General features: G+C 41.3%; 1 protein-coding gene across 7 annotated transcripts in view; it reads right to left on the reverse strand.

The window, feature by feature from the left end:
• Positions 1-24,999, reverse strand: part of adcy2b (adenylate cyclase 2b (brain)) — a 54,709-nt gene extending 29,710 nt beyond the window's left edge. For 2 of the 7 annotated variants that reach the window (XM_037093446.1, XM_037093448.1), the window contains exons 1-4: positions 19,346-19,609; positions 11,005-11,202; positions 5,548-5,709; positions 4,440-4,589 (exon numbers count right to left, since the gene is read on the reverse strand). In XM_037093446.1, the coding sequence (XP_036949341.1) occupies positions 4,440-4,589; positions 5,548-5,709; positions 11,005-11,202; positions 19,346-19,609 (774 nt within the window). Of the gene's footprint in view, positions 1-4,439; positions 4,590-5,547; positions 5,710-6,570; positions 6,743-8,098; positions 8,121-11,004; positions 11,203-19,345; positions 20,322-21,004; positions 21,179-21,676; positions 21,808-23,796; positions 23,907-24,924 lie in introns of those variants that run through there. The other 5 variants (XM_037093444.1, XM_037093443.1, XM_037093445.1 and 2 more) reach the window with 5 other exon arrangements.
• Between the last annotated feature and the right edge of the window lie 456 nt (positions 25,000-25,455).

Raw genomic sequence — 25,455 nt, forward strand, 5'->3', positions numbered from 1 at the left:
TCACAATTAGTGGCAACAGGTTTGATTTTCCAAAGTTTAAGATGCTTGGAAAATGAAGCAATAGTGGGTAGATCAGGCACTTGGTGTGGAGTTCCAAGAGTTTGCCGCTCGATAGGAAAAAGTTGCTTGACCAAAAGTACTTCTCCTTAAAAGAACAGTGCAATCACCCCTAGAGCCTGCTCACTTTCCTGCATTCACAATGGTAGATTAATTTAAGTTACAGTCATTATTTATTTGCAAGTCTTTAATTGTCAGTGTTCAGACAGTCTTGGTCCATGTTACTATCAAAAAGAACATGGACCAGTCTTAAATCTTGACAAATGTTTTCATTAGTCCATTCTTTGAAGTAGGCCTATCTATTCAAGTTTTTGGCTTTTGATATCCATCCATCCATCCATTATCTGTACATTATATGTACGCCGCTTAATCCTCTGCAGGGTCGCGGGGGGGCTGGAGCCTATCCCAGCTGACTTAGGGCGAAGGCAGGGGACACCCTGGACAGGTCGCCAGTCTATCACAGGGCTACACATAGAGACAAACAACCAGGCACACTCTCATTCACACCTACGGACAATTTAGAATAATCAATTAACCTCAGTATGTTTTTGGACTGTGGGAGGAAGCCGGAGTACCCGGTGAAAACCTACGCTGCACAGGGAGAACATGCAAACTCCACACAGAAAGATCCCAGGCGTCCCAACCGGGACGCAAACCGCGGATCTTCTAGCTTAAATGGTTCAAACATTGGCTCTCATAAGCCACCAGCATAGGCTTGTAGCCATAGCCCTTAAAATTATGAGCATGACCTGTGTGTGTGTGTGTGTGTGTGTGTGTGTGTGTTATTAATAACTTAGAACACTGCTCTGTCACTTTCTGACCTGCCCCACCTGACCTGCAGGTTGCTTGTCAACATTCAGTCACTATTGGCAGGTTTATAAGTAAACAAATAAACAACAACAACCACAAAGATCATTATTTTGTCTCATATTACATTTGTGGGAAGTTATTACATTTACAGATTTTCACTTTCCCACATATGTAATAATTTCCTGCAAATGTAATAGTTATTACATTTGCAGGAAATTCAGTATTACGTTTGCAGTAGGCAAATTTTATTACGTTTGTGGGAAATTTATTACATTTGCGGGATTATTACATTCAAAGCTGCAGATTTGTATTACGTTTGTGGTTTATTACGTTTGTGGGCAGTTATTACGTTTGCGGGTGTAACAATTCTCACTCAATATAAGATCTTGGCTCAGAATTGATTCACTAGTTAACTGGTATCAAATAGCTAGGGACTTAATTATGACTCACAATATACTTAAGTGGAAAAATTGTATGATCATGGAAAATTGTTTGGCTCTGTGACTCATAAGAATGTTCAGTTTGTGTGGTGACATGGGGAGGAAGTCACACATGCTCTGCCAAGATCTGCATTGACAGAATTGTGTTTAAATTAATTGTATGTACTTCGATTAAGAACAACTGAGGCTCATCCAATTTGGCATTTTCTAACTTGCTTATGTCTTTACTTATTATGACTAATCTCACTGTAATTCTCAAAAAAATTAGGAAATGCTTTTGCACGTTCAAACTATGTGTTGGGCTATATGTAGAATTTGTGTGGGAAATAAGAAAATGTTGCTTTGTAAGATGTTAATTTGTTATTTTTAATACTTAACCTACTAAATAGATTTGTACATCCCATTGGTAATGGTTCATTGGAGCTCATTTCTCAGCAATGAGTCAGCTAAAGTACATTGGAGTGACTGACACAGATACATCTTCCTTGCTGGAATCATGGGTCTAATGACAGAGGATGTAATTTGCTGTACAGATTGTAAAGCTCACTGAGGCAATGTGACTTATTTTGGGCTATAAAAATAAAATCGATTTGATGTGATTTGATTTACACCGAGCAGGCAAGATAACCAGTTTGTAAACACTGTAGCAAATCCCCATATGCAGGAGCTTCTCATACTTAAAGAGAGAAATTTCTCATGGTTTAAACACACTCAGGTGGCTGTGTGCTCTCTTTAGCATGTCTACCTCAGTTGATTTCCTCTCTTTTTGTAGTTTTAATACCGTTGCTGTAAAATGTGACATCAAAGTTTGATGGTTGATGTTAATGTTTCAGAAAGCTGACACAGAAGTTCACTGACGGTATAGCAGCAGTGGGAATATCTGAAACATGCCGTTGTATAATATGGTCAGTTAGCTGGAGGGAAAACAAAGATGGAGAACCAGAGATGCACTATCCATTACACATAGCTGTTGTGTAACCATGCATGTTGTGGGTTTTTGTGTGTTTTAATTTAGCACCATCCACTGGACAGAGGACTGTTTGAGGGCGATTTTCGTTTGCGTGTGTGTGCCTGAGTGTTTCAGCTCGTGCGTAAGTGTGTGTGTGTGCATATTAGACAGAGTGACTAGCTGCCTGAGGGGGTGTGACTCATAAATGCGGCTCACAGCAGAGAGGGTCATTACATTGTTCACACACCACGGGCTCATTTCCTAAAACACAGCAGCAAATTAAGTAGAGAGAGGAGTTTGGGGGGGGTGCGGTTGGGTTGCACTAAAAATAGTAACCCACACCACCTGAACTTATTTACTTATTCAGCACAGAAGCAATATGAACACTCCACTGTGAGCGTGCAGAGGGGGTATAATAGCCTGGAGAGATGTGGGTTTATTAATCATGTGTTTGATTAATGAACTCAAGTGATCTTCATTTGGCTATTGAATGAGATTTGGCATTGTTTAGTAAGCACTGGCATTTGAAAGCATTGTAACACACACACGTGCACGCACATAGACACACACACACACACACACACACACACACACACACACACACACACAGGTGGCGGGTGCAGGTGCTGAGAAACATACACCAGTAAACATGTTGTTGGTCAAAGTTACAACTCACATAATATTCAGAGTGTGTGACTGACCAGTGGGGAGAAATCTCTTACAATAAAAACAGCAGATGAACACATATTTGTCACGTATGAGACTGATGATGTACATACTACCATTAATTTCTGAGATAATAATACATTATAAATATTTCAACAGACATTCAATTAAAAATGATAAATTGTTGATTAAATATGCGCTTCACCATTTGCAAGGTAATACTTCAAATTTCGCAATTCAAAAATAATTATAGCTAATACCCACTGAGTGGACAATTATTTATTAATGTGAAATTTCATGCCATTTCCCCGGTCGAAAAGAATGGTTAATGTCAGGGCAAAGACACTAATGTCAAGTAAATGTCACTGCATAATGCCACTTTAGACATGACTGACTTACCAACTCCTCATCCCTGACAAAACTGATTAAATATTTTGGCAATAAAACAGAAAGAGTTTGAACTGAATTTCATATGGAGTTCTACCAGGGTCTGCAAGAGAGGTGGGACAAGATGAGTCTACAGCCAAGCTAGTTGTTCTGTCAGGCTGTACCTCTGACTGTATATAAAGATAATAGATTTTAAACAGAACCTTGGGCATACAATAAAAAAGTTTTCGAGCTTTCAGGTTGTCTGTTCTGTGCATAGACTTTACACTGTGATGAATCTATAATTCGTGCATTATAAAGATGGATGATTTGATTCCTCAACAGAGAATTCAAAATATCTTTATCGCTACCTAGTGGCTGGCTGCAGTGTTGGTATAAACCCTGTGCCCTCTGTGTTAGCACAAGGGACATGGGCCAAACTAAAAACCCCCAAAAATGTCCTATGCTTCCTGTCATTTTAAGTCATTCTTATCATACTTATGTATTCTGAAGTGTTCATTCTTCTGATGGGTTTAGTTCTAAATCTTTACTTGATGCAAATGTATGGGCAGGAGTTCTACACCAAGACTCAAACACACACGCTACTACTCATACTCTGACTCCAAATGGCATCACCATCGCAAGATGGCGGTGTTCTTATCCAGAAAATGAAGGTGCACCTTCCATCTTTATATACAGCAGTTGGGTTGTACAACTGTGCTTTCAGCTAATTGCTAATGTCAGCATGCTAACCTACTCACAATGACCAGGCTAACACTATGAAAAATGTCTACGAAGTTCAACATAGTTAAGTGTGTTAGCACGCTAACATACTCAAACTGACTATGGTAACACTATGAATAGCAGGTTTCAGGTTTTCATTGAAAATAAAATACTTAAGGACCTGGTGATGGTGCTAGATGACGAGTCAGTTCCTCACTTCTTTCCGGGGTACACCTTTACCAAATTTTAAAGCAATCCATCTGTTAGTTTCTGATTCATTTCAATCAAGACCAGAGCAATCCCGACAGCAAATAACAATGGAGTGTTTTAGTAAACAGATGCATAGGTAATCACTGTCTCATACAGTTCTAACTAAGGTGTTAAAATTGTCATTGGCTAGATTCAGATCAGTCTGGTTGTTTGTGTACCTGTTGGTGCTTCTCAAACTCCAGTTTAATGGGGGACTTGATGCAGTTGCAGGTGTCCTGATAAGTCTGTTTGAGAGCCAGGTCCATCAGGTGTTTGTGGTATGCCCCGGCAAGGTTTCCACAGGTGAAGATGATCACATTGGCTAAGATCTGCCACATATACCACATGCACACACAAATAATAAGGCATTAAAATAATGTCAGGAGGTGACGCATGTTCCAGATATGCCTGTACATGTAATCACCCCACTATCTGCCTGCTTCCACTCAAGTCTACATCATTACCTCGTAAAAGCTGGCCACAGCACACAGGACTGCGCTTTTACAACACCATGTCAACCTCGGGCTCTTTAAAATGTGTCCTTGCATATCAATAGGAGGTCCTTGGTGCTGTATCCAAGGGCAATGACTGTATTATATCTCATTTTTATTGTCGGTGTGCTTTCCACTGAGCATATCTGTGTGTGTGTGTGTGTGTTTGCGTGTGAGTGAGAAGAGGGCACCGTAGTTTGACTGTTATCAGTGTGTTTACTTTGGTGGTCAATTAGAAAGGGTCACTACGGGTGCATATGTGCGTGCGTGCATGTGTGTGCGTACGTCAGCCTCAGACTTGCACGTGGTGCAAAAATTAATTCAGTAAACAATTTGACAGAGTTTTTTGCTCATATTATTGCTGTGTGATGTTTGTTGTTTGGTGCCGTAATTGAAGCACTATGAGTTCTCTGTTTTGTGGAGGGACTGCTTTGTGTTGCTGTACCAAGAGTCCATTCATTTAGAGCCAGTATTGAGCTGAGTACATTAAAAGGAAGTTCATCTGACTCTGGGGACTCTGCTGAATGTGCAGTGTCATCGTGATACAGGACAGGTTCACTGTTTTACAACCGAGTCCTTATCAAAATATTGTACCTCATCATTTTTAATAGTGCATGGAACAGCCTAACCAATTTCTTCACTAAATCTAATGAGGCAATCCTTTGGGCCTCCAGGAAAAACAAAAAGGGAAGCTCATCTGCTGGAGAAGCAGGAATTTGTGTAAACTGTAATGTTAAAAAGTTCCATACTGAGTTGTGCGTTCCAAACTTTGTGTGTCAACAATTATCTGTCTTACCTGCCAGACCAAAGGTTCCAGTTCTGACACTTTGGAGGCCAGACAGATGCTGAGGGTGACGGTGTGCGAGGAGCAGGTGATAGCACTGGCGATGATGGCTCCTCTCATGGAGAAGGGCAGCATGGTGTAGACAACAAACACGATAAACAGGAAGAAGGACACCTGGACACAGGAAACAGGAAGATGCAGTTTGATAAAGGGGTAGATTTTTCTGAAAGAAACCAGATCTCAATAATTTGAAAAGTTCTGGTAACTTTTTTGATTTTTCTTATGTTTTTAGCTTCTTAGGTCTGAAAACACAAGTAAACAGAGAGAAACATTAAATCATTCATCAGTTATTTGAGAGAAATGCAGGCAAAAAAACCACCATCTTAAGCAGCAGTCTAGTTTACAGAATTGTGGGCACAGTGAGTGGACAGTAGAAATATTCCTTAACATTATCTAAGTCAGCATCACGTGTCTGCCAATTCTGGGTTGATATGCACAGTCATACAAGTGCAACTGCAGTGCCAAAATAACAACAGAACCATCCAAATATAGATCATAAAAATGCCTGCATTTCAATCCCACCAGAGATTTATGTTCTGTATCTTCTCTCTCTGTCTGCTTTTTGTACAAGCACAGAATATATTTTTTATAATTCAAGTGGGCATCCCACTCTTCTTCGTGAACAGATCCAATGTTTAACTGTTGATCCTATAATAAATTATTAGAGATGAGGGGGCTGCACACTCAGCATGACAAAAAAACTAAAACCTACCTTCAAGACCAAAAACAACACACTGCAGCATCTCACAAACACAGATATATGATGCAATGACTGCTCAAAGGTTTCTTTTTAATAAGTGTAGTACTGTGACACATATTAAGATGGCGTTTCCTGCTTGTTTATTTGCATCCATGCTTGCTCTTTCCAAGTTTCCATCAAAACCTCCTACTCTGACCTCCAATCTGATTGGACTGTGGACGTGTGTGTGTGTGTGCACGTTCCTGCGTGTGTGTGTTTCCTTCGTTCATTGATACCTTACGCCACGACCTCCTGCTTCGTCCCTGCTCACTTCCCCTGTCAGTCCACCCCTTCCTGTTATGGTGGCGACCAGCGTGAGTGTGTCACAGTTTCAACTGGGACACCAGATGAACTCTGACCTTCCTGCCTGTCTGTTTATTTCCTGTGTCTTTCAGGTTCAGAGTCTGTCTGAAAAAAGGAGTGACAGCTTGGAGTGGATCAGAAAAAAAACTTTGACAGGAACTGACATTGTTGATACCTGGACTCAATGTAACTTTCATTATATCAACATGTTCTCATTCCCAGCTTGTCAACGACAGTTGCTTTGGCTAGTGGCCCTATGCTTCAAGCTAGTACACTGTAGGGACTCTTTTAATTTGCAGGTGTAAGGCATGGTTATACTTGAAAAATATGTCAACATTGTGGTCAAAACAAATCAGTTAGATTTCATAAAAGACTGTAGTCTGGGCTAAAACAAGTATATAATAGGGTTGAGCCAATAGAAGATGCTATCATATATCACAGATGGCTGAAGTTCATCAGCTTCTGTGATTGTGAAGAGACAGTACATAACATAGTGTGCCCCTTTAAAGTTGCTGCCAGGCAGGAATTGTTGGCATTTGTGACATGTGGGAGAAAGAAATATGTTGCTGCTCAACGCACTGATCTCACATCTCCCTGTCCCGTTTTCTTGGTAAACCAGCTAAGTTAGGCGAACACAAGATGCTTGATTACATTGGTGGCAGCGGTGTTCTTTTTCTGTTACTCTCTGAATCGTGCCGTCGTTTCTTAGCTTAGCATCCTCAGTATAGCCAGCTGGTTAACTGACTTAAGGTTATAAATTATGGGTTAGGGTTGTGGGACACTTTTAAACCTGGCAGGTAAAAACAAACTACTCAACTAGTCTCAAGTAAACAAGTCTCACGTAAAGTCAAACGTCTATAACATCCAAGTCAAATCTCAAGTCACTTGGGTTGCAAGTCATCAAAAGAGTGACTTGTGTTGATTAAAATCAAAGTTACAGTGACTTCAGTCTACGTCTCAGCTTAAAAGTCAGTAACACCAACTTTTTGTTAAACAGAGAACTTGAACTGAGGTTTCCTGAATGAAAACCCTGTGTTTGACCAACCCACACTCATTCTAGAATAACCTTTTCTGGCTCTTTATACTACTTCACTAGATGGGCGCCTTCAGTAATGGTGCAAAAGAGGACTTACTGCATCATAGTTTAAAGTGTTGAGTGGCTGCTCAAGCTGCTGTATTTGAGTGAGAACAGGCTGTATTATACATAAAAAAATAGATGTTTATTGAAATACTTTTGTCTTACTTTTTTTAAAGTCCTTTTCTTCCTTAGAGTAAGTTGAGCAAGTGCATTATTTGAGGTGATAGAGTACTCAGTGATGCATTAAGAAGATATTATTACTCCTGCCACTGACATATCAAGACTAGAACATTGGATGTAAGTGATTGTTTGCTGGCAAAGTTCCTTCTAAAAGAAGACTTGAACACAAAGGGCAGAGAGAGAGGTGTTTTGTGTAGGCTTACACTTGATGTGTTGCTAAGGGAACCATTATAGGAAAGGATGCTGACATCGGAGTAGATACAGTGTTTTGAAGGTCTTGTATATTTAGCCATAACCTTCAGCCGCTAACCCTGAAATTCCACCTTTAAGAAAAAAAAAAAAAAAAAGGAGGACACAGGGCGGTTGGTGTGTGTGACGTCAGGTTTGTTTGGGTGGCTGTGAGAATCGAATATGGCAGTCCAATTTCAGGTGCGTCACCTGCTTCTGTCTGCTACGCAGGCAGGCAGACACACTCCATCTCCACAGCACTCTGGCCTGAATCCTAATACACCCTCAAACACCTCCAGATGGGAGCGCCTGCAATCATCTCACTTCTTCGATGACTTTTTTCCCCCCCCTCTCTCTCTCTGCCTGGTCCCCTGTGCTCACCCCTCCTCTGTGTTTCAGATGGAAACAGCACACGCTCAGTTGCCTCCAAACACACACAGACATGCACATATGCACGCTTGAATACCCGCTTCACAAATGTTTTGCTCTTTGCTCATTTTAGCATTTAGAAGTGTGAGCAGCATTTTTTGGATGCAAGCACACCCTCAAACGCAGGTCAGTCTTGATTCTGGGGAACCAGGTGTGTTTAATCTGCCTTCTAGAGAGTGCCATGGCCTTCAGAGGAATTGAATAAAGGCCAGACTAATAGGGTAATGCAGCTAGATGTTGGCAGACATGGCTTTTACTGTATGAGGACAAGATATTTTTGGGTGCGTGTGTACAAAAAGCCTTTGGGGAGGGTGGAGGGGTTAAAAGTGAATGACGGAGAAACAGTTTCTCTCTCTTTCTCTGTCTCCCTGTTTCTCTCTGTGTTTTAGGCCCTTGCTGTTATTAGCTCTGTGTGCTCCATCAGACACGCTGTTCTCTCAGTAATCACAATCAATCCAACCCACTGAGAGCGAGCAGCATTTCCAGCTGTTCTCTTTTCACTGGATTTCTGCTTCCTTACAAGTGCAAGTGTCTTTCTTTCTTTCTTTCTTTCTTTCTTTCTTTCTTTCTTTCTTAGATGGATGGATGGATGGATGGACGGATAGATAGATAGATAGATAGATAGATAGATAGATAGATAGATAGATAGATAGATAGATAGATAGATAGATAGATAGATAGATAGATACGTGGGAGAGACATGGGAACAGAAGAGAGCGATTAATAATGCAGAATGATTATGCTCTCACAGGTGGCTGATGGTAAAAATATCTCCACCCCAGAGGAAAGAGGGAAGGGGTGGATGGGGTATAAAGAGGGAAAGGTAGAGGACATTTGGGCATGATGAGGTGGGTGGAGGGGAGGTCTTAACAGGAGAGGAGGGGGCAGGTGTAGAAGCTGGGTAGAGAAAATGGGATTTGATGAATAGGGGGAGACAGGGCGGTAGCATGAGAAAATAGGATTCCTGAGACAGAGAGAGGAGTCTGGCACCGAAAACTAATGTGTCTGTCTACTGATCTGCTCACCTCCAGCTTTCATCAGGCCTCATTAACACTTGTCACATGTGGAATTAATTCTGCGCTCGCACCTGAGCGCGTGAGAGCACAGTTGCACACACGCACACACACATTCATGTTCAAAGGCACTGATGGATAGAAGTGTAACAAAAATCACACACACACACACACACACACACACACACACACACACACACACACACACACACACACACACATTTGACTGGTGAATTGGCACTGTGCCCTGTGGTTCATGACTTTTCTCTGACTATCAACTATTTACTCACCATCATGCCTCAAACAGTGATTGTTTAATCAAAGCAGTAACCATATCTAGCAGAGATGTCAGTTGTGTTTAACTTTTCTTTAAATAGCCAGGCATCCATTCATCTGTAACTAACAGGTCCATTATAAAGACAAAAACGCAAGAAGACTTGTTATACAAAATGTGCATTCCTCTTAGTCTGGTGATCCACTGACTCGATGAGCTCCCTCGCACTGTCAACTTTTCGGCGGGGCTGTCTGACCTGTGCCAGGTTCAGAGCTCTGAGTGAGGAGCGCAGTCTATCACAGCTGGACCAATTTCCTTCTTTTTCCCCCCACCTTGAGCACACTGGACTCAATCTCCTAGTCAGCACTGATGAAGTTAGATGTAGTTGTGTTTTTTTGTGCGAGTGACTGCGGGACAGTTTTTCTGCCCTGACTAGCTTGATCAACCCCAAAACAGATTTGGAAAATATGAACGCAGCATGAATCTAATTCTGTCTTGTTTGGCCCTTTTAATAGCTAAGCAGTCTGAGATAACAGTCTGATCTTAAGATTATCCTTATCATACTCATGACACTAGGGCTACCATGCTCTCCATTGCACACTGTACAATGGAGACTGACTTTTGAAATGGAACATAAAGCTTTAGCCGTGGCCTTTCATAATACCATGATAGGCTGCGTGTAGCCATCAAGTGAGCCAGAGCGAGTCATACAGAAATGTTAAAAAGAAAGCTGGAGATGATATAATCAGCTTAATTAGCTATAAAATTGCTAAAATTGTCCAGCAACATTTCAGAGAGCAAATCTGACGGTCGCTAGTTAGAAATATAAAGCCTACTTTTACTGTCTGAAATCAAAAACCCATTGTTTGAGAAATGAATAAGAATTTCAATGGTCAGTCTGTCATCACTGTTGTCAGTATAATCAGTTTAAGGTGTTGCGCAAGAACAGAAAGCTTGACAGGCATTGCAAATATAACTAAGAGGGGTGGAGCTAAAAGAAAAAAAATCAATCATATTCATTGCAGACATACAACATTGCTTTTGTATACAGTTTGGCCCACAGTTGCATCTGCATGTTCTTTTAGACTCACTCGCTTTTAGACACACACACACACACACACACACACACAAAACAAACACAAAACAAACACACAGATGTATCTACCTGGTCCCAGGGGCTGAGTATCCCTCCTGAGAACATGAACAGGTAACCCATGGTGACAAGACATGCCCATATAAGGAGTGAGAAGAGGCCGAGCATCCGCTTAAAGACCGACTCAATGCAGACGAGGATGAAAATGGACAGGAAAAGGAACAGAGCAGCGGGAACCGTGATCAAGAACGTCAAGTGGTCCTCTGTATTCTGGGTGGAGAAAGACAGAGAGAGATAGGATTATTGGTTTATACAATTTCAGGGTTGGTGAGTTAGGCTGAACACAAACATACTGATGTGCATTTTGCATATTCGGTAGGCTACTCACACACAAATACACTTGGTCTGACTATGGAAACGTCTTGCAACTCTATAAAGTTATGAACTCTGCACAGACCTCAGCACTGTGTATGCTCCAGAGTTATCATGGAGGACCACAGAAAGATCTACCAAAGACACTTGGAGTTCTGAGTATGCTTTAAATGTGAAATAATAGGAATTGGCCTCCTTGAATTCATTCCAACAAATAGAGGCCTGCTAACTGCTGCTAACTGTATTTTGTCTATACATCCTTAACTTAAGCTACCTTTAGCTTGTTAGCTCAGTTAGCCATGCAGCTAGCTGGAATTCAGGTGTTTACACCACTAGCACAGAAGCTTTGGACCACTGCTAGAATGAGATTTTCAGGCACAAGGCTAGCTGGATAGCATGCTAACTTATGTGGACATCTCTTCAACACAATACATAGACACATTAGTCTTTGACACAACATCTACCTTGGTGTTTCCTCACATTCTGTTCATAATTTTAGTTAACATATTAATAACAAAAGAATGTGTTGTGCACTAATGAGGACACTCACAGCGTGCACACACACACACACACACACACACACACACACACACACACACACACACACACACACACACACACACACACACACACACACACACACAAACAGACGGCACACAGATTGGCAGACAGACAGTCTGAGCCCTGAGAATGTGCTACTGCATCACTTCTGCACTCACACAGTCAAAGTCAGCATTTAAACACTGTCAACACACACGCACACTCACAATCTTGATCTCTTTGTCACTGAGCAGACCTCCCTCACCCACCTGTTCATCCTCTACTGCCTCTGTCACTCTCACTCACACTTGTTAATGTTCAGAAAATACTTGCACACCAAAACTGTTCATCCTAACCGGTCAGTTCTCTTAAAAAAGACATGAAGCTGGTGGTGGCTTTGCCTCACGAGGCAGAGAATTTTTGTCATTATCTGCTTCACTCTAGCTTGATATTCCTGTTCCTTTTTAAATGACCATACCCAAGTCCAAATGATCTCACATTTTCATTTGTTCCAGGAAAAAATGACTTCATATCAGACATAATGACTCATGAAAACTTTTTACAGCTTAAATGATATTTCTGCCATTTTCATAATCACTACAGCACATTTTATGATAAGATGAATATTTCATGGGTCAATTAAATGGCGGAAATATGGACACAATATGACCCAAAGTGTGTGCAAAGATTCAGGTGAGATGGATTCATCTGTGTCTTTGTGATAAATGATTTGTGTTAGCAGACGATTTGAGCGACTTTCAGTTCTCATCCTGAGGACTTTCGTCCCTTTGACCTGTCCATAACCTCTGCATGTGTATGTGCTCAGGAGATTTCTAATCATACATTCTATGACCGAAGTACCTCTTCTGAGTTTGACTGAAAAACATATTTGCAATCATGCAAAAAACCCATCACACACAAGCACAAACCACAAACAGACACACACACAAATGTGTTCGAGGGTGAGAATAAAACACTCTCTTCGCCCTTTTGCCCTCTACATGCTGTGTAAATTATGGAACAGGAGCCAAATCACCATCATTTGCTCAAAGAGAGGACTGAGAGCTTCCACACACTGAGTGCACTTTCCTGCCCAACACCCACGTAAACCATATAAAGTTATTCCAAAGTCATGATTGCACTGACAGGTCCAGTAGATGTAGATGTTAAATTAGCAAACCACTGTGTGATTAGATGCCACAGAACATCAGAGTGGGCATAGAAATGTGTTGGATTCTCTTCACTGGAGCAGGTTTTATGTAACAGAACGAAAACGTGCAACAGATTCAACCTTGAATTTATGGCTGATTTGACAGTTTGTTGACTTGTTGAGTACAGCAGAAGCTATTTGGCCCGAGCAAGTGCAGGAAAAGAGATATTTGCTGTGTATTAGTGTAGCAGCAAAGTGTAGCAGAGGTGGTGTGAGTCAGGGTCTGGTGCTTGGATCCCATGGGATCCAACTGCTGACGCCATGCCAGCTATACAGTCAGCCTGGAGCGCAGACAGAATCCCAATGAGGATGTAAGCAAGGCTGCAAACTCTAAACACTGCAGGGATACCTGAGTGGACATCAGTGACAAAGACCCTTCCTTTGGCTGCATGCTCACACACAATCATATACACACAGGTTACAGGGGGATGGGGCTGCTTTTGTGTTTTCATGTATTTGTGGTAAGAAAAAAGGAAGCATTTGCACTTTGCACATTTCTGATTGTAGGCCATCTAATCCTGTTAAAACCCTTTTGAACCCATTTGAAGCTACTTCCCTTGACATGGCATAGAGGGCGGGAGTAGTGCCTGCCTGCCATAATATACTGCATTGTCATCCAGAACAATTATTTCCTTTTTTAGCCCAGTCTGGCTTATCCAGCTATTATACTGGGAGGAAAAAGGGGGGAACGGGAAGATGTGGCAGCAGCAGCAGCAGCAGCAGCAGCAGAAAGAGAGAGGGTGATGCAGTAATCTAATTATACAGCAATGAAATGACACAAACACACCAAATACTGCATGTCAGAAAAGTGAGGAGAAATGGAGAGGTGGTACAGATGCTTATGTTGAAATCATGACAGTGTATGCACTTTCCATGTTCTCGCTTGAAATGTATCAATGCCTGAGGAAGCAGCACTCAAGGCAGATTTCTTCTATCTGTTCTCAGTCTGGTGAGGACAATAATCAACAAACCTTTCCTCAAGTGCTCCATTTGTGGTGTAGAGGAGTGTTAATGCACTCAGTTAAAACAGGTCACAGGTTGCAGAGTGTCCAACATTTGACACAAAAGATTATGAAATCAATTATTAGAATAACACTAAAGCGAATTTGGAAGCCAAATAACTTTTATAGAGAACTTACTGTTCTGTCGGTGATACAGTTTTTATCATACATGCATTCATCACAGCACCCGAGGGGGAGGATTCATGGGTTCATCACAAGGCGAAGAAATAGTCGTGTTATGATCAGACAAAAAGATGCCAGAGGTCACAGCAGCGACACAGAGCTGCAGTAAATCTAACCAATTTGAATCACATGCATACAAGCAAAGACCCCCACCAGCCGAATAATAAATAACATAAATGTGAGGTATGGCCATGTACGAATAGTAACATGGTTACTTATGATATTGTAACTGAGGTGACGTGGGTATTTTATCAACAATAAAAATTTGGGGGATATCTAAATTTTAACTTGAAGGCTAGAGAAATTACTCCTGAACTAAAAATCACAACCACGTGGAACTATGGAACTATTTCGCAACCTAAAAAGCGACACTCCACATATTTTACACATCAAAGTCAGTTTAGTTGTCATGGGAAGTACAAAATGCGTCATCTGTGAAAATGGTTGTGTTGCTCTGGGGGATATTTGTAGAATGAAGACCTAAGAGAAAGTCTGTGTTACAAGTTGAGGCTTCAGTTAGAAAGTTATGGCTGTTTACCGGACAGGCAGCTTCTAACAAAAAAAAAAAAAAAAAAAAAAAGACGCAAATGATATCTATTAGGGGAAGTGTAGTACTTAACCTTTTAGGAGCTTGACTGATGCCATTGAATAAATGTCAGAATCAAGCCCCTGGCTCTCAACCCAATTTGACATAGTAGCCATCGTGTAATTACAACGCCATGTGATAAAGTTGCCTGAAAAGACTTTTTCATATGAGCTTATATTGTGAAAGAAGAGACTGTAAAATAGTGGATTCATTTTTTAAGCATCACAACCCCTACAAAAGGACTTGTTTGTTGATCATAATTTAATCTATTAAATACAACCGTATTTCGAAAGCCTAGAGGAGCCACACAATTAATGCGTTTCATCCCAATTAAAGTTAGCGGATGGTTAAAGTTAGCCAGCTCTGCTCGTCTCTATGAGCCCCACATTGAGGATGGTGTGGGCGGAAGATCTAGATGAAGATGGAGTAGTCCTTCAGTTATTCACTAAGGGAGATCAAGGCTTTTTGCTTGTAAGGTTGGTTGGCTTGTTAATGGCACACACTGTAGTATTTTGATTATATTTATTTGCGCAAGTTTCACTTCAACTATGTGGTCCTACATACATTTATCACAGAACCCTGGGGTGGGGGACTTCATCAGCACAAGATGAAGAAATGCCTGTTTCATGACCAGATAAAAAAATGCCAGAGGGGACAGCACAGGCACTAAGCTGCTGAGGTGGATCGAACCAGAATGAAACACACTCATACAAGCAAAAACCAAGGCAAATAATAATTAACTAAAGATAGGCCATGAGAAAGTGATAACATGGCTGCGAAACTGTTACTGAGAAAGTGAGTGTTCTATCAATGGTAAGAATCTACAGAAGTCGTAATGTTAGCTTGAAAATGTATATCAGAGTCAGACAAATCTAACCTTAGTGATGTGCTGACCATTTTTGAAACAAAGGTCCCTTTAACCTCAACAACATGCTTACTTGAACCCAAACCATGCTTAACTTTTCAACAGTGATTTGTAAGTGTTCAGTGAGGCACAGAGACATTATGTTGTTCTACTGACAGGGGACAGGGGGAATTTGGGATTTCGATTTGCCATCTACTTTCAGAGGACTTTTGTTTGGCCTTTTTATCCTGAGGTCACCATCATTAAAAAAAAAAAAAAAAAAAAAAAAGTTCTTCAAGAAGTAAAACAAATTAACTTGGCTGTTAAGAGAACACCACAGATTTATCTAAAACATTTAATGAGAATAAAATCATGAGCACAGAATTGTGGAAAATTAACAAGATGTCCCATTTTTTCCAGAAAAACTAAAAAGATTTTGGTGTGAAGAATCTCTGGGTCGGACTTCAGTGCATTGTGGTGTGGCAGCTCTGACCACACCTAAGCCACTGATGTCACAACACACAGTTTGCCACATTCAATTACCTTCCTACCCCCATGTAATAGAAATGTGATCCATCATTACAAACGCACCCTGCTCTCACTGCCCTGCATCAATCAAACTCAGACAGGTGGTGCGAAATATGTGTTTGCAAAGGCTATTTATATAAAATCAACAACTTCTTGAAATGCAAAGACTCCAAATGTGTTGAAAATGATAATAAACTGGAAAAACTAGAGCTGTAATGATAATTCAAATCAATAATTGAACATGTGCTGATGTAATCAATTGCAATAAATCATTCAGAGAAAGGGAGCTCTTTTGTCTGATTTAAAGATTTCCAATGTTTGATTAACATATATTAATAATGATCTCTATTAAAACTGTCAAATGCCTTTCAGTTAACATACTGCCATATAACTGCTGGTACTGTACAGACATTAGAGCATAAAAATACACAAGCATACACACATATACCCACACACTTTCCAATCAATTGTCTTCAAGACATTTTTCTCAAAAATCTTTAGATAAGCCTAAGGAAATTAGAGACTTCCTCAGAAAAACACACCCAAACAACACACACGGTCAGAAAAAGAACATGCATGCAAGCACATACATGTACACACACACACACACAGAGTATAATATGGGTGGAGGAGCCTTAGAAACACCACATTCACGCACCCCAGGCCCGATCTGAGGAGAAAGATAACAGTCTGCAGTAATTTTAGGAGCATTAGTGCTGCTTTGGTCGGGTTTCTGCCGGCTCACTGATAAAGCCAGAACCCTTAGAACAACATCCTCCCCTCCCTCTGCTGCCCGGCCGCCAGCTCCAAACCTACCCTCTATTTATTCCTGCCATTCTTCTTCTTCCAGCAGCAATAAATACACACGGCTCACTGAACAACCACTCCATAACTACAGACAGGTATGTCTTTCATCTAATAGAAACAAATTTGGAAAAAAAAGACTGAAATTATGAATGATGGGAAATTATTAGAGGAGATTGTAATGTAACCTGTGAACACAGCCGGAGAAGAAGAGAAGAACCTGGAGAATTAAATCGACCAGCTGGGGCAATAAGAGCTATTGATTTGTCTTAAATAGGAGTAAAGGGTTCGATTTAGGTGGAGGTTCCCCTGGGAATGAATCTGTTAGGTAGTTCAATTGAATATATCAGGACTTCAGAGCCTCCAGTAAGCAAGCTAGAAACAGGAACAAGGGGTGGGGGCGGGGGTTCATGTCCTCCCACTCCTAGAATATGAAAAATAGAAATGTGTCCCCCCCAGTATTTGTCATCATGGCCAGTCATTAAATGCCTCCAAAAGCAAAAAGAAAAAAGCTGATCACTCACAAAACATATCTATTCTTTTTTGTATTATACTTGAGGATTTCACCTACCCCCTGATGTCTGACTGATGGTTTCAACCTTGACCTCCATGTTCTTCTCTGAGCGCACATGACGCACACAGAGAGAAAAGCTGCAGATCCCGCGGAACATATAGCAGTGAAATTTTGATCATTTTGAAACAACAACCACAGCAACGAGTGGGCTTCCTTTTGTACGGTTATTTCATAAAAACACAAAAGCAATACTTGAGAAACAATAGCTTGTGTTTGTGGTGGAGTGTTTGTGGCCAAAACAACACTTTTCACTTGACAAAAGCACCAACACCCACATAGCTGCGAACTAAACTCTCATCCCGCTCTTGATCCACTCTGCAAACCCGGCGTTGCAATTAAAGTGCCGCTTCACGGCCACTTATCTTGTCACACATATTCATACACATGCACATGGGCCTCCCTGTCTCATTCAGTCTCTTGCTTAAACTCTTCTTCTATTATTCTATATAACACTTCTCTGTGATTGTAACAAAAAGGCTAATGAAACATAGAGCTTATTGCATCCACGTTGCAACATTCCACCACATTTAAAACACATGCTGACCATTATTCTGACTTTTTAAAGTGCACTTTGATTTCCTTTGATTAATGGAGGTTCATTACAAAAACACATTTAACTTTGGTCTTGCTCTATGACTGCAACTCTGATCATCACTTGTACTAGAGGGAAGCAAAGAGGAATGAGGCAAACAAAAATAGCTATCACCTCTCACTCAATGTACGCATTACTGTCATGTTCACTTGTTTGAGTTTCTGTGGGTGGTGCACTTTTCTTTTTATTGGTTATTGCTATTCTTTGTTACATGTGTCTCTTGCGAGTTCCTCAACCTTATGGAAGTGCAATACTAAAAAGATGTATTGCACTGCCTCATTGTTGGGCAACAGCCAGCAGATACCTGGATCACCAAGAACTGATATCTGGGCCAAGAATGCTTCTTCTGTGTGCCGTTTATTGTTCATAGTCCAATTAGCGACTTAAAATACGAGAATGGAGTTGGAGTTGAGAGATGACTAATCTCTATATATAGATAACTGCATATGACACATGCAAATAATTTCTTCAAAAAACTCAAATTGTTTCTTGTCATCAGACAATAGCCAAGGGTTTTCCAAGAATGCATTTCGGTCAATGCATTCGACCTTTTACAACCTCAATCAAAATCAAACCTGCAATCAAAGCCCTCTCAACTGAAGTAAGTCAATACTAATTGGACTACAAACAGTTTACTAACATCCTGTGCATAGTGATTGAACAAATATGTGTGGAAAATATGAAATATGCAATCATAAAACTTGTTGATGTGTTAAAACGGTAATTTTGTATGTTTTGGACAAAGACAGGCTAACTATTTCCTCTTGTTTTCAGTCTTTATGCCAAGCTAACTATGCCTGCTCCACCTTCATGATGATTGAACAGTATCTCTCTCTTAGTAACTCTCTGGATAAAAGCAAATAAGGACAATTTCCAATATGTGCAACTATTCCTTTAACTACAAAGGGCTTCTTCTATTTACTCTTTAAACCCTGAAGAAGAGTTTCTGGTGACAAGAGTGCAAAATTTGACAAAATGTTGAAATTGTTACTTTTGTGAAAATGTTGTTAAATGTAACAGTAATCAAATACCCTGTTTATTGGCGCTGATGTGCTGCATTTATATTTCAAGCTACAATAACCTCTTCCTTCTGGATGGATAAACTTACCCACACCTATAAACACCTGTCTAAACACTCACGTCTGCACACACACACACTGTAAACACACACTCACTCACCAGTCCTGAAGCAAAGAACACAGCCAGCAGTGCGAGGCAGGTTCCCATGACGATCAACAGCAGGAACACGATCAGCGGATGCTGCTGGCTCATTCTGTAGTAGGACTCGTACAGCCAGTCCTGGGGCTTCTCACCCTCCACGCACACCTCACCCTGAAACCCTGGACACCCATCTCCCAGGATCTCGGGGCCCTCGCCGCCCTCGCCGCCATCGCTCTTCTCCAGCAGGTAGCGTCCTCGGGTCCACAGAGCCTCCTGCCACATGGGTAGTTGCCTCTGGAAGGACGGTCCTGCTTACTGACCGACCAAAACACGTCTGCACAAAAGTGAACAGCGTGAGGGATGCTGTCTCTCCCCTTCCTCCTCACCCTCAAAAGTCCTCCTCGTCCTCCTCCTACTCCTCCTCCTACTCCTCCTCCTACTCCTCCTCCTCCTGGTTTAAAAAAAGTTTGGTCAGCTGTGTGGGATGGATGGACAGCGGAGTGAGACAGAGCCAACTTTTCAGCTCCTCCGGTTTCCTTTGCATCCTCTACCGCTCCCTCCGCTCAAGGCGACAAACTGAGTCAGGACAGTGTGAAAACTGCTCTTCCTCCTTCTCCTCCACCTCCTCCTCTTCCTCTCAGAAAAGGTGGTTGGACACCGGAGAGGAGAGATGAGACTTCCCTTCGTCTTGCTTCTTCTTTATGTTTGGTCAGGCAGTCTGTGCTCGCCGCTCTGCTCTCTGGCTGCGACGAGGCAACATGTAACTCTGCTGAGGTGCAGATGAGGACTGAGGGAGAGAGAGAATGTGTGTAACTGGGAGGGAGAAGAGAGAGCGAGAGGAGAGAGGGTGTGTACCAATATGTGTGGTGGGGAGAGCTAGTGGGAAAAAGTGTGTGTGTGTGTGTGTGTGTGTGTGTGTGTGTGTGTGTGTGTGTGTGTGTGTGTGTGTGTGTGTGTGTGTGTGTGTGTGTGTGTGCTGTACCTATCAGAGCGAGTGGAAATGTGAGAATGGTGATGTGTGAGATTAGCTAATGTGGAGAGAACTGGTATATGACTCAAGACTCTGTGTGTGTGTGTGTGTGTGTGTGTGTGTGTGTGTGTGTGTGTGTGTGTGTGTGTGTGTGTGTGTATGTTTGCAAGGTGCAGAAAAGAGAAGAGTTAGACATTTACATAAGAGAGAAGCAGAAGACAGTGTGAAGTTGGCAGAAGAGAGGAAGAAGAACTGTGTGTGTGTGTGTGTGTGTGTGTGTGTGTGTGTGTGTGTGTGTGTGCTAGTGTGTGTGTATGCATGTGTGCATGCGTGCGTGTGGAAAAAGCAGAGTGAAGTGAGTGACTGAGTAGGGTTGTAACAGCTGTGCCAAACCAAGAAGAGCAGCAGAGTGTGGAGGAAAGAGAATAAAATGCCATCCAGCAGCCGGTGACGAGATAAAAAGACGGGCAAGAAAACACACACACAGAAGGGGGAAGGACGGGGAGGAAGAGGAAGAAGAAACAAAGTCAGGAAGGAAAAACCTCCAGAGACAGACAGAGTGTGGGAGGAAAAGAGATTGGTGCTTCAAACGGGGGGGGGAAGGAGAGGGAAGAGAGAGCTGGTAATGAGTGAAAGTTTGAGAGCGACAGTGTGTGTCACTGTCTGTGTGTGTCGTCTTGGTAGGAGTAAAATAAAGTCTGACAAACCAAAACCCAAATATTCCTCTCCTCCTCCTCAGAGCTTTCATTTCTCTCGTTCTTTCATCTGCCACGGCGGGCTTCCTCTCCCAGCTCTTGCCATGCTACATGTGATGATCTGTGAAGTGTGAAAACGGCCATGCCACTTCGATGTGTCAAACCCACAGTTCCCTCTGAAGCACGCTAACCAGAGAGAGACAGAGACAGAGACAGAGACAGAGACAGAGAGAGAGTCAAAGCATGTAGCATATCTGATAATGATAAATACCGTCCATAGAATTGAAGGTCATCTTTAGAAATAGGGTTTATGTCGTCAGATAACAGCTGAGTATTGAACTTATCCAGTGTGAAAGTGAAGGCAACAGAATGTACCTCCGTCCCAGAGCACACAAAAATACAAGCAGCCATAAGCGAAGCAACAAATATCTCATCCCCAGTGAATAATGCACCCAGCCGGTGGCAAACTGGTACCAACTTATACAGATGGAACAGACTGTACAGACGTGCAAGCAGCTCTGTGCTTTGAAATTGGCCTGTTAAAATTCTTACAACATGTGTATTAAAATATCTATTTGTATTTGTTTTATATTTGCAGGTAATAATATTTACCTGCAAATGTTAACCACACTTACTATCTTTACTTTACTTCAGAATCTTCAGGCCCCTATATAAAACACTAACCTCCAACATCAAGCTGCATAGAAGGCCAACTTTTGTGTCGCCTCATGTTTCCTGTGTCTCAGCCAAAAAGCTGCAGTTGAACACACTGCAACGACTACAGCTGGGGGCCAGCACACTCACACGTTCTGCGCCTGCATGGAAGGAAATACCAGTCAGCTGAAATACAAACCATTGTAATGATTAGGCATCATTTTTTGATACCACTTAAAATAGCAAATATAGCCACTCCTAATGGAGAATACATCAGATAAAAGTTACAAATGGCCCTAGCAACGAGGCGGATGACGGAAAAAAGGGGGAAAACAACGCCAAATGGATAAAAAGCTGAAGGCTTCCCTTTCTGTTTTTGTTTCTCTTTTCGTGCACAGGTCCACTTAGCTGAGCAGCCAATCGGTGTGATTTCTCTCACCGATTCTAAATGCTGAATCGGACAATAAGCCTGCAACAAGGGCCGTCCCTGACAACAGGAGCATCAGGTGTGTCAGGTCTTTTATGCTAACATTTGTCAGTAAGCCAATGTGATGAAAAGATGAGGCTGGTGGGAACGTCATTGGTTTTTTGGCGATATATCTAAAAATGTGTTGGGGGGGGGGGGGGTAATGGGCTTTTTTCTAAAGATATATGAGATGAAAATTCTGGGAATCATCACAGTTAATTCTGAATGGAACCTGAAAGACTGAACTCAGCTGACTGAGATATCTAGCCAGGGTTCAACATTAATTAAATTAACAGAGCCTTCTCCATAGCTGCACCGTCCCTCTGGACCTCTCTCTCCTAACTGCGCCAACCTGACCACATTTAAATCACATCAAAACTCACCTTTTCAGAACGGCTTTTCATGTGTGGTGGTGCTGTTTCTCTACATGTATTTAATGTGTTGGATTCCTTTTATAATGTACTTTTTAAATGTAATTTTGCAAAGTTTCTTTGAGGATCATGAAACGCACTATATAAATAAAATATGTAATTATTATTATTTCTATTATTATTATTATTATTAACATTAATGCTGAACTGTGCTGAAGTGAGATGGCTCACTCCATAACAACTTCCATCATCAACTCTGGAAAAAAAAAAAAAAAACTATGTGTATAAAGATTGATTGATTGATTGATTTTACAGCTTGCTAAATCAGGCAGGTGAGTTGCAAGATTTATTACCCTGGTGTGACATTTGACTTGCTCAGGACAATCAGACAGTGATTACTGCTGAACCGTACTAACAGGGGAAATCTTTAACCCACTCAGAAGGATTAATTCTCAGGGGACCTTGAGTGTCTGCACCAAATTTCATGACAATCAATCCAGCTGCTGTAGAGACATTTACTACAAAACCAAAATGTCAACCATGTGGTAGTCTGAGTCATTGGATTTAGACTGTTGGTACCAATCTGCCATTGGAAGACTCATTTAATCTAAATTCTCTTCCCCTTCTGCCCTCTGCTTGTTACCATTTTTTAAAATTGAGACGAAAAACAACAACAAAAGCCTCCAAGCTGGTAACCTACACGCTGGAAATGGCAAGCTGTCCTAACCTTAGGCTGGTCACTAATAGGATAGAAGCATTTACTTTCTCTTTTGTTGGGATTTAGCCAGTTTACTGCCAGGACTCAATTTCCCACATGCAAAACAAGTTCAACCCAACATTTTTTGGCAGGGGCGACATCACTGCATCCTGCCTATTGTGCTTGGTTTTTGTTTTTGTTTTTTAAAAAAGCGGAGAACCATTTAGGCACACAAAAACACATTTTCATGGCAATTTATATGACATTTGGTCTTAACAATCACAAAACCAACGCAACAGTACGATACATAGAGCCCTGCTGCTAGCTTGGCAACACAGATGCAATGTGACAGTCTATTCACAGCATTTGTGTTGTCTTGTTTTGATTGATTGTGCACATGGTGTAGTCAGTATATAAACACAAAGGTCCTGAAGGCAGATCATTACAAGAAGGACACCTGGGTTCATCACATTTCATCTTACTCCAACAGTCCACCCCCTTCAGACATTCAATCTCACTTTGAAAATCCCAGAATGCAAAAGTGAGTGTGTTATAAAAATCTGATTAGCAATATGCAAGATTTTAGTAAAAGAGATAGACACATGAATGGACTTACTTGGAGATTATGGAGTATATGGAACTGTTTTTGCACCGACAGCAGTACAGACAGCTGAAAATTGAGTGTGCTGAGCTCAAAGCAGCTGTGACCACTCACTGTCCGTCTGACTGGAGAAAGAAAAAGAGGCCAAGAAAGAGACCTTTAACATCAATTTTCATAAGAGTGTGGAGCAGGGAAATCAATCACTGTAGAGAAAGTGGCAGGGTGAAAAATGCACTGAGAATCACCATCTAGTTGGGTAGCATAATGACAATAGTGACAGAGATAATGATAACGACACCGGTATCATCATGTCCTGCTGTACATTAACCCTCAAACTACCAACATATTTATCATCTTCATGATTTGTCAGATAAGTGACCTTTTACAAAGAAAGATTATCTCACTTCTGTCATATTGTATTATACAAAAACAAACCTCCATGAAAGTCAATAAGACATGACTAACTGATTAAAATACTGTTTACTAGTTTATTTTGATCCAACTTTCAATCTAAATTTCAAAACACAATAATTTCTGATAAAACATTCAATACTGATTCTACCTTTTGTCCACAGTGGCTTGCATAGTGTGAATGTAACATATTTGTATAGTGAAAATGGAAATATTAATCATACTGAAAAGGGTGTCAAGCTGTTGATGGATACTGAGGAGCTTTTTCCAGGCAGATATTTTTGACAAGCCACAGCAGGAACAACACAGCTGGCTCTCACAACACTATCTACTCCATTCAGGTGTGTCTGATTTATGGGCCTTAGTTGCACCTGTGCTTTTTCGACTATGTATTTAGAGTAAAAAAATGTCTGCCATTAAAAGCTGTGCTGTTACACAAGGGAATATACACAGACGTATAAGCAGCTACTCACAGGTGTAAGAGCTTAAATCAGTTGTTGAGAAAAAACATTTCCACAAACAGAAAATAAAAGTAAGCTTCGGGCCAACAATCAGCTTTGTTTCTCATGAGTGCACAATGTTAACGTTAGCATGTCAGCGCCCCAGTATTACTCACTATTCCCCCTTTTGTTAATGTTTTGTTCAGATGTTAGTAAACTAACAATGCAGTACCCTCTAATCATTGTACATGGAGTTGGTTTTTACTTGATAGAATAAACTGTGTGAGCTTACTTCTTGCTAACACCTGAGCAAACAGTTGCCAGTTGCCCTCACTCCAGCTCAGTCTCTCTTCTGCTGCTGGGCAGGAGGGCTAGCTTGGGAGAGAAAATGGCCGCCATCTGTTGGCATCTGGAGTTAATGAGAACCGAGAGACTCAACGAGGCAGTTGGCTGTTACTTCTCCGTGGGATCAACAAATGACGAAATGAAGAATATAATTAAATGCTAAGTTAATAAATGTATCTATCTTTTATTAAAATTATGCATAGTGAAAAAAACGAATGTTTTCATACTAACACTAGGTGCTGTATAAATACTGTGAAAGTATGAAAAATGCTCAATCAGCAGAGAAATGCACACAGACCATATTAAGAAAGTGCGTCTTCAAACCAGCTCTCAAGACCTCCATTAGGTTGTGATGTCAAAGCTACTCACTCACTGCCCTCATGGTTGTAAAAACAAAAAGGCAAAATGGAAGAAGAAACAAGCTAGCCGGTGCAGTCTCAGGCCTGTGAGAGCTAGCCAATCAGATCAGACTGAGGCT

The sequence above is a fragment of the Acanthopagrus latus genome, chromosome 3 (assembly GCF_904848185.1).
Source record: "Acanthopagrus latus isolate v.2019 chromosome 3, fAcaLat1.1, whole genome shotgun sequence".
In the NCBI taxonomy this organism is placed as follows: Eukaryota; Metazoa; Chordata; class Actinopteri; order Spariformes; family Sparidae; genus Acanthopagrus; species Acanthopagrus latus.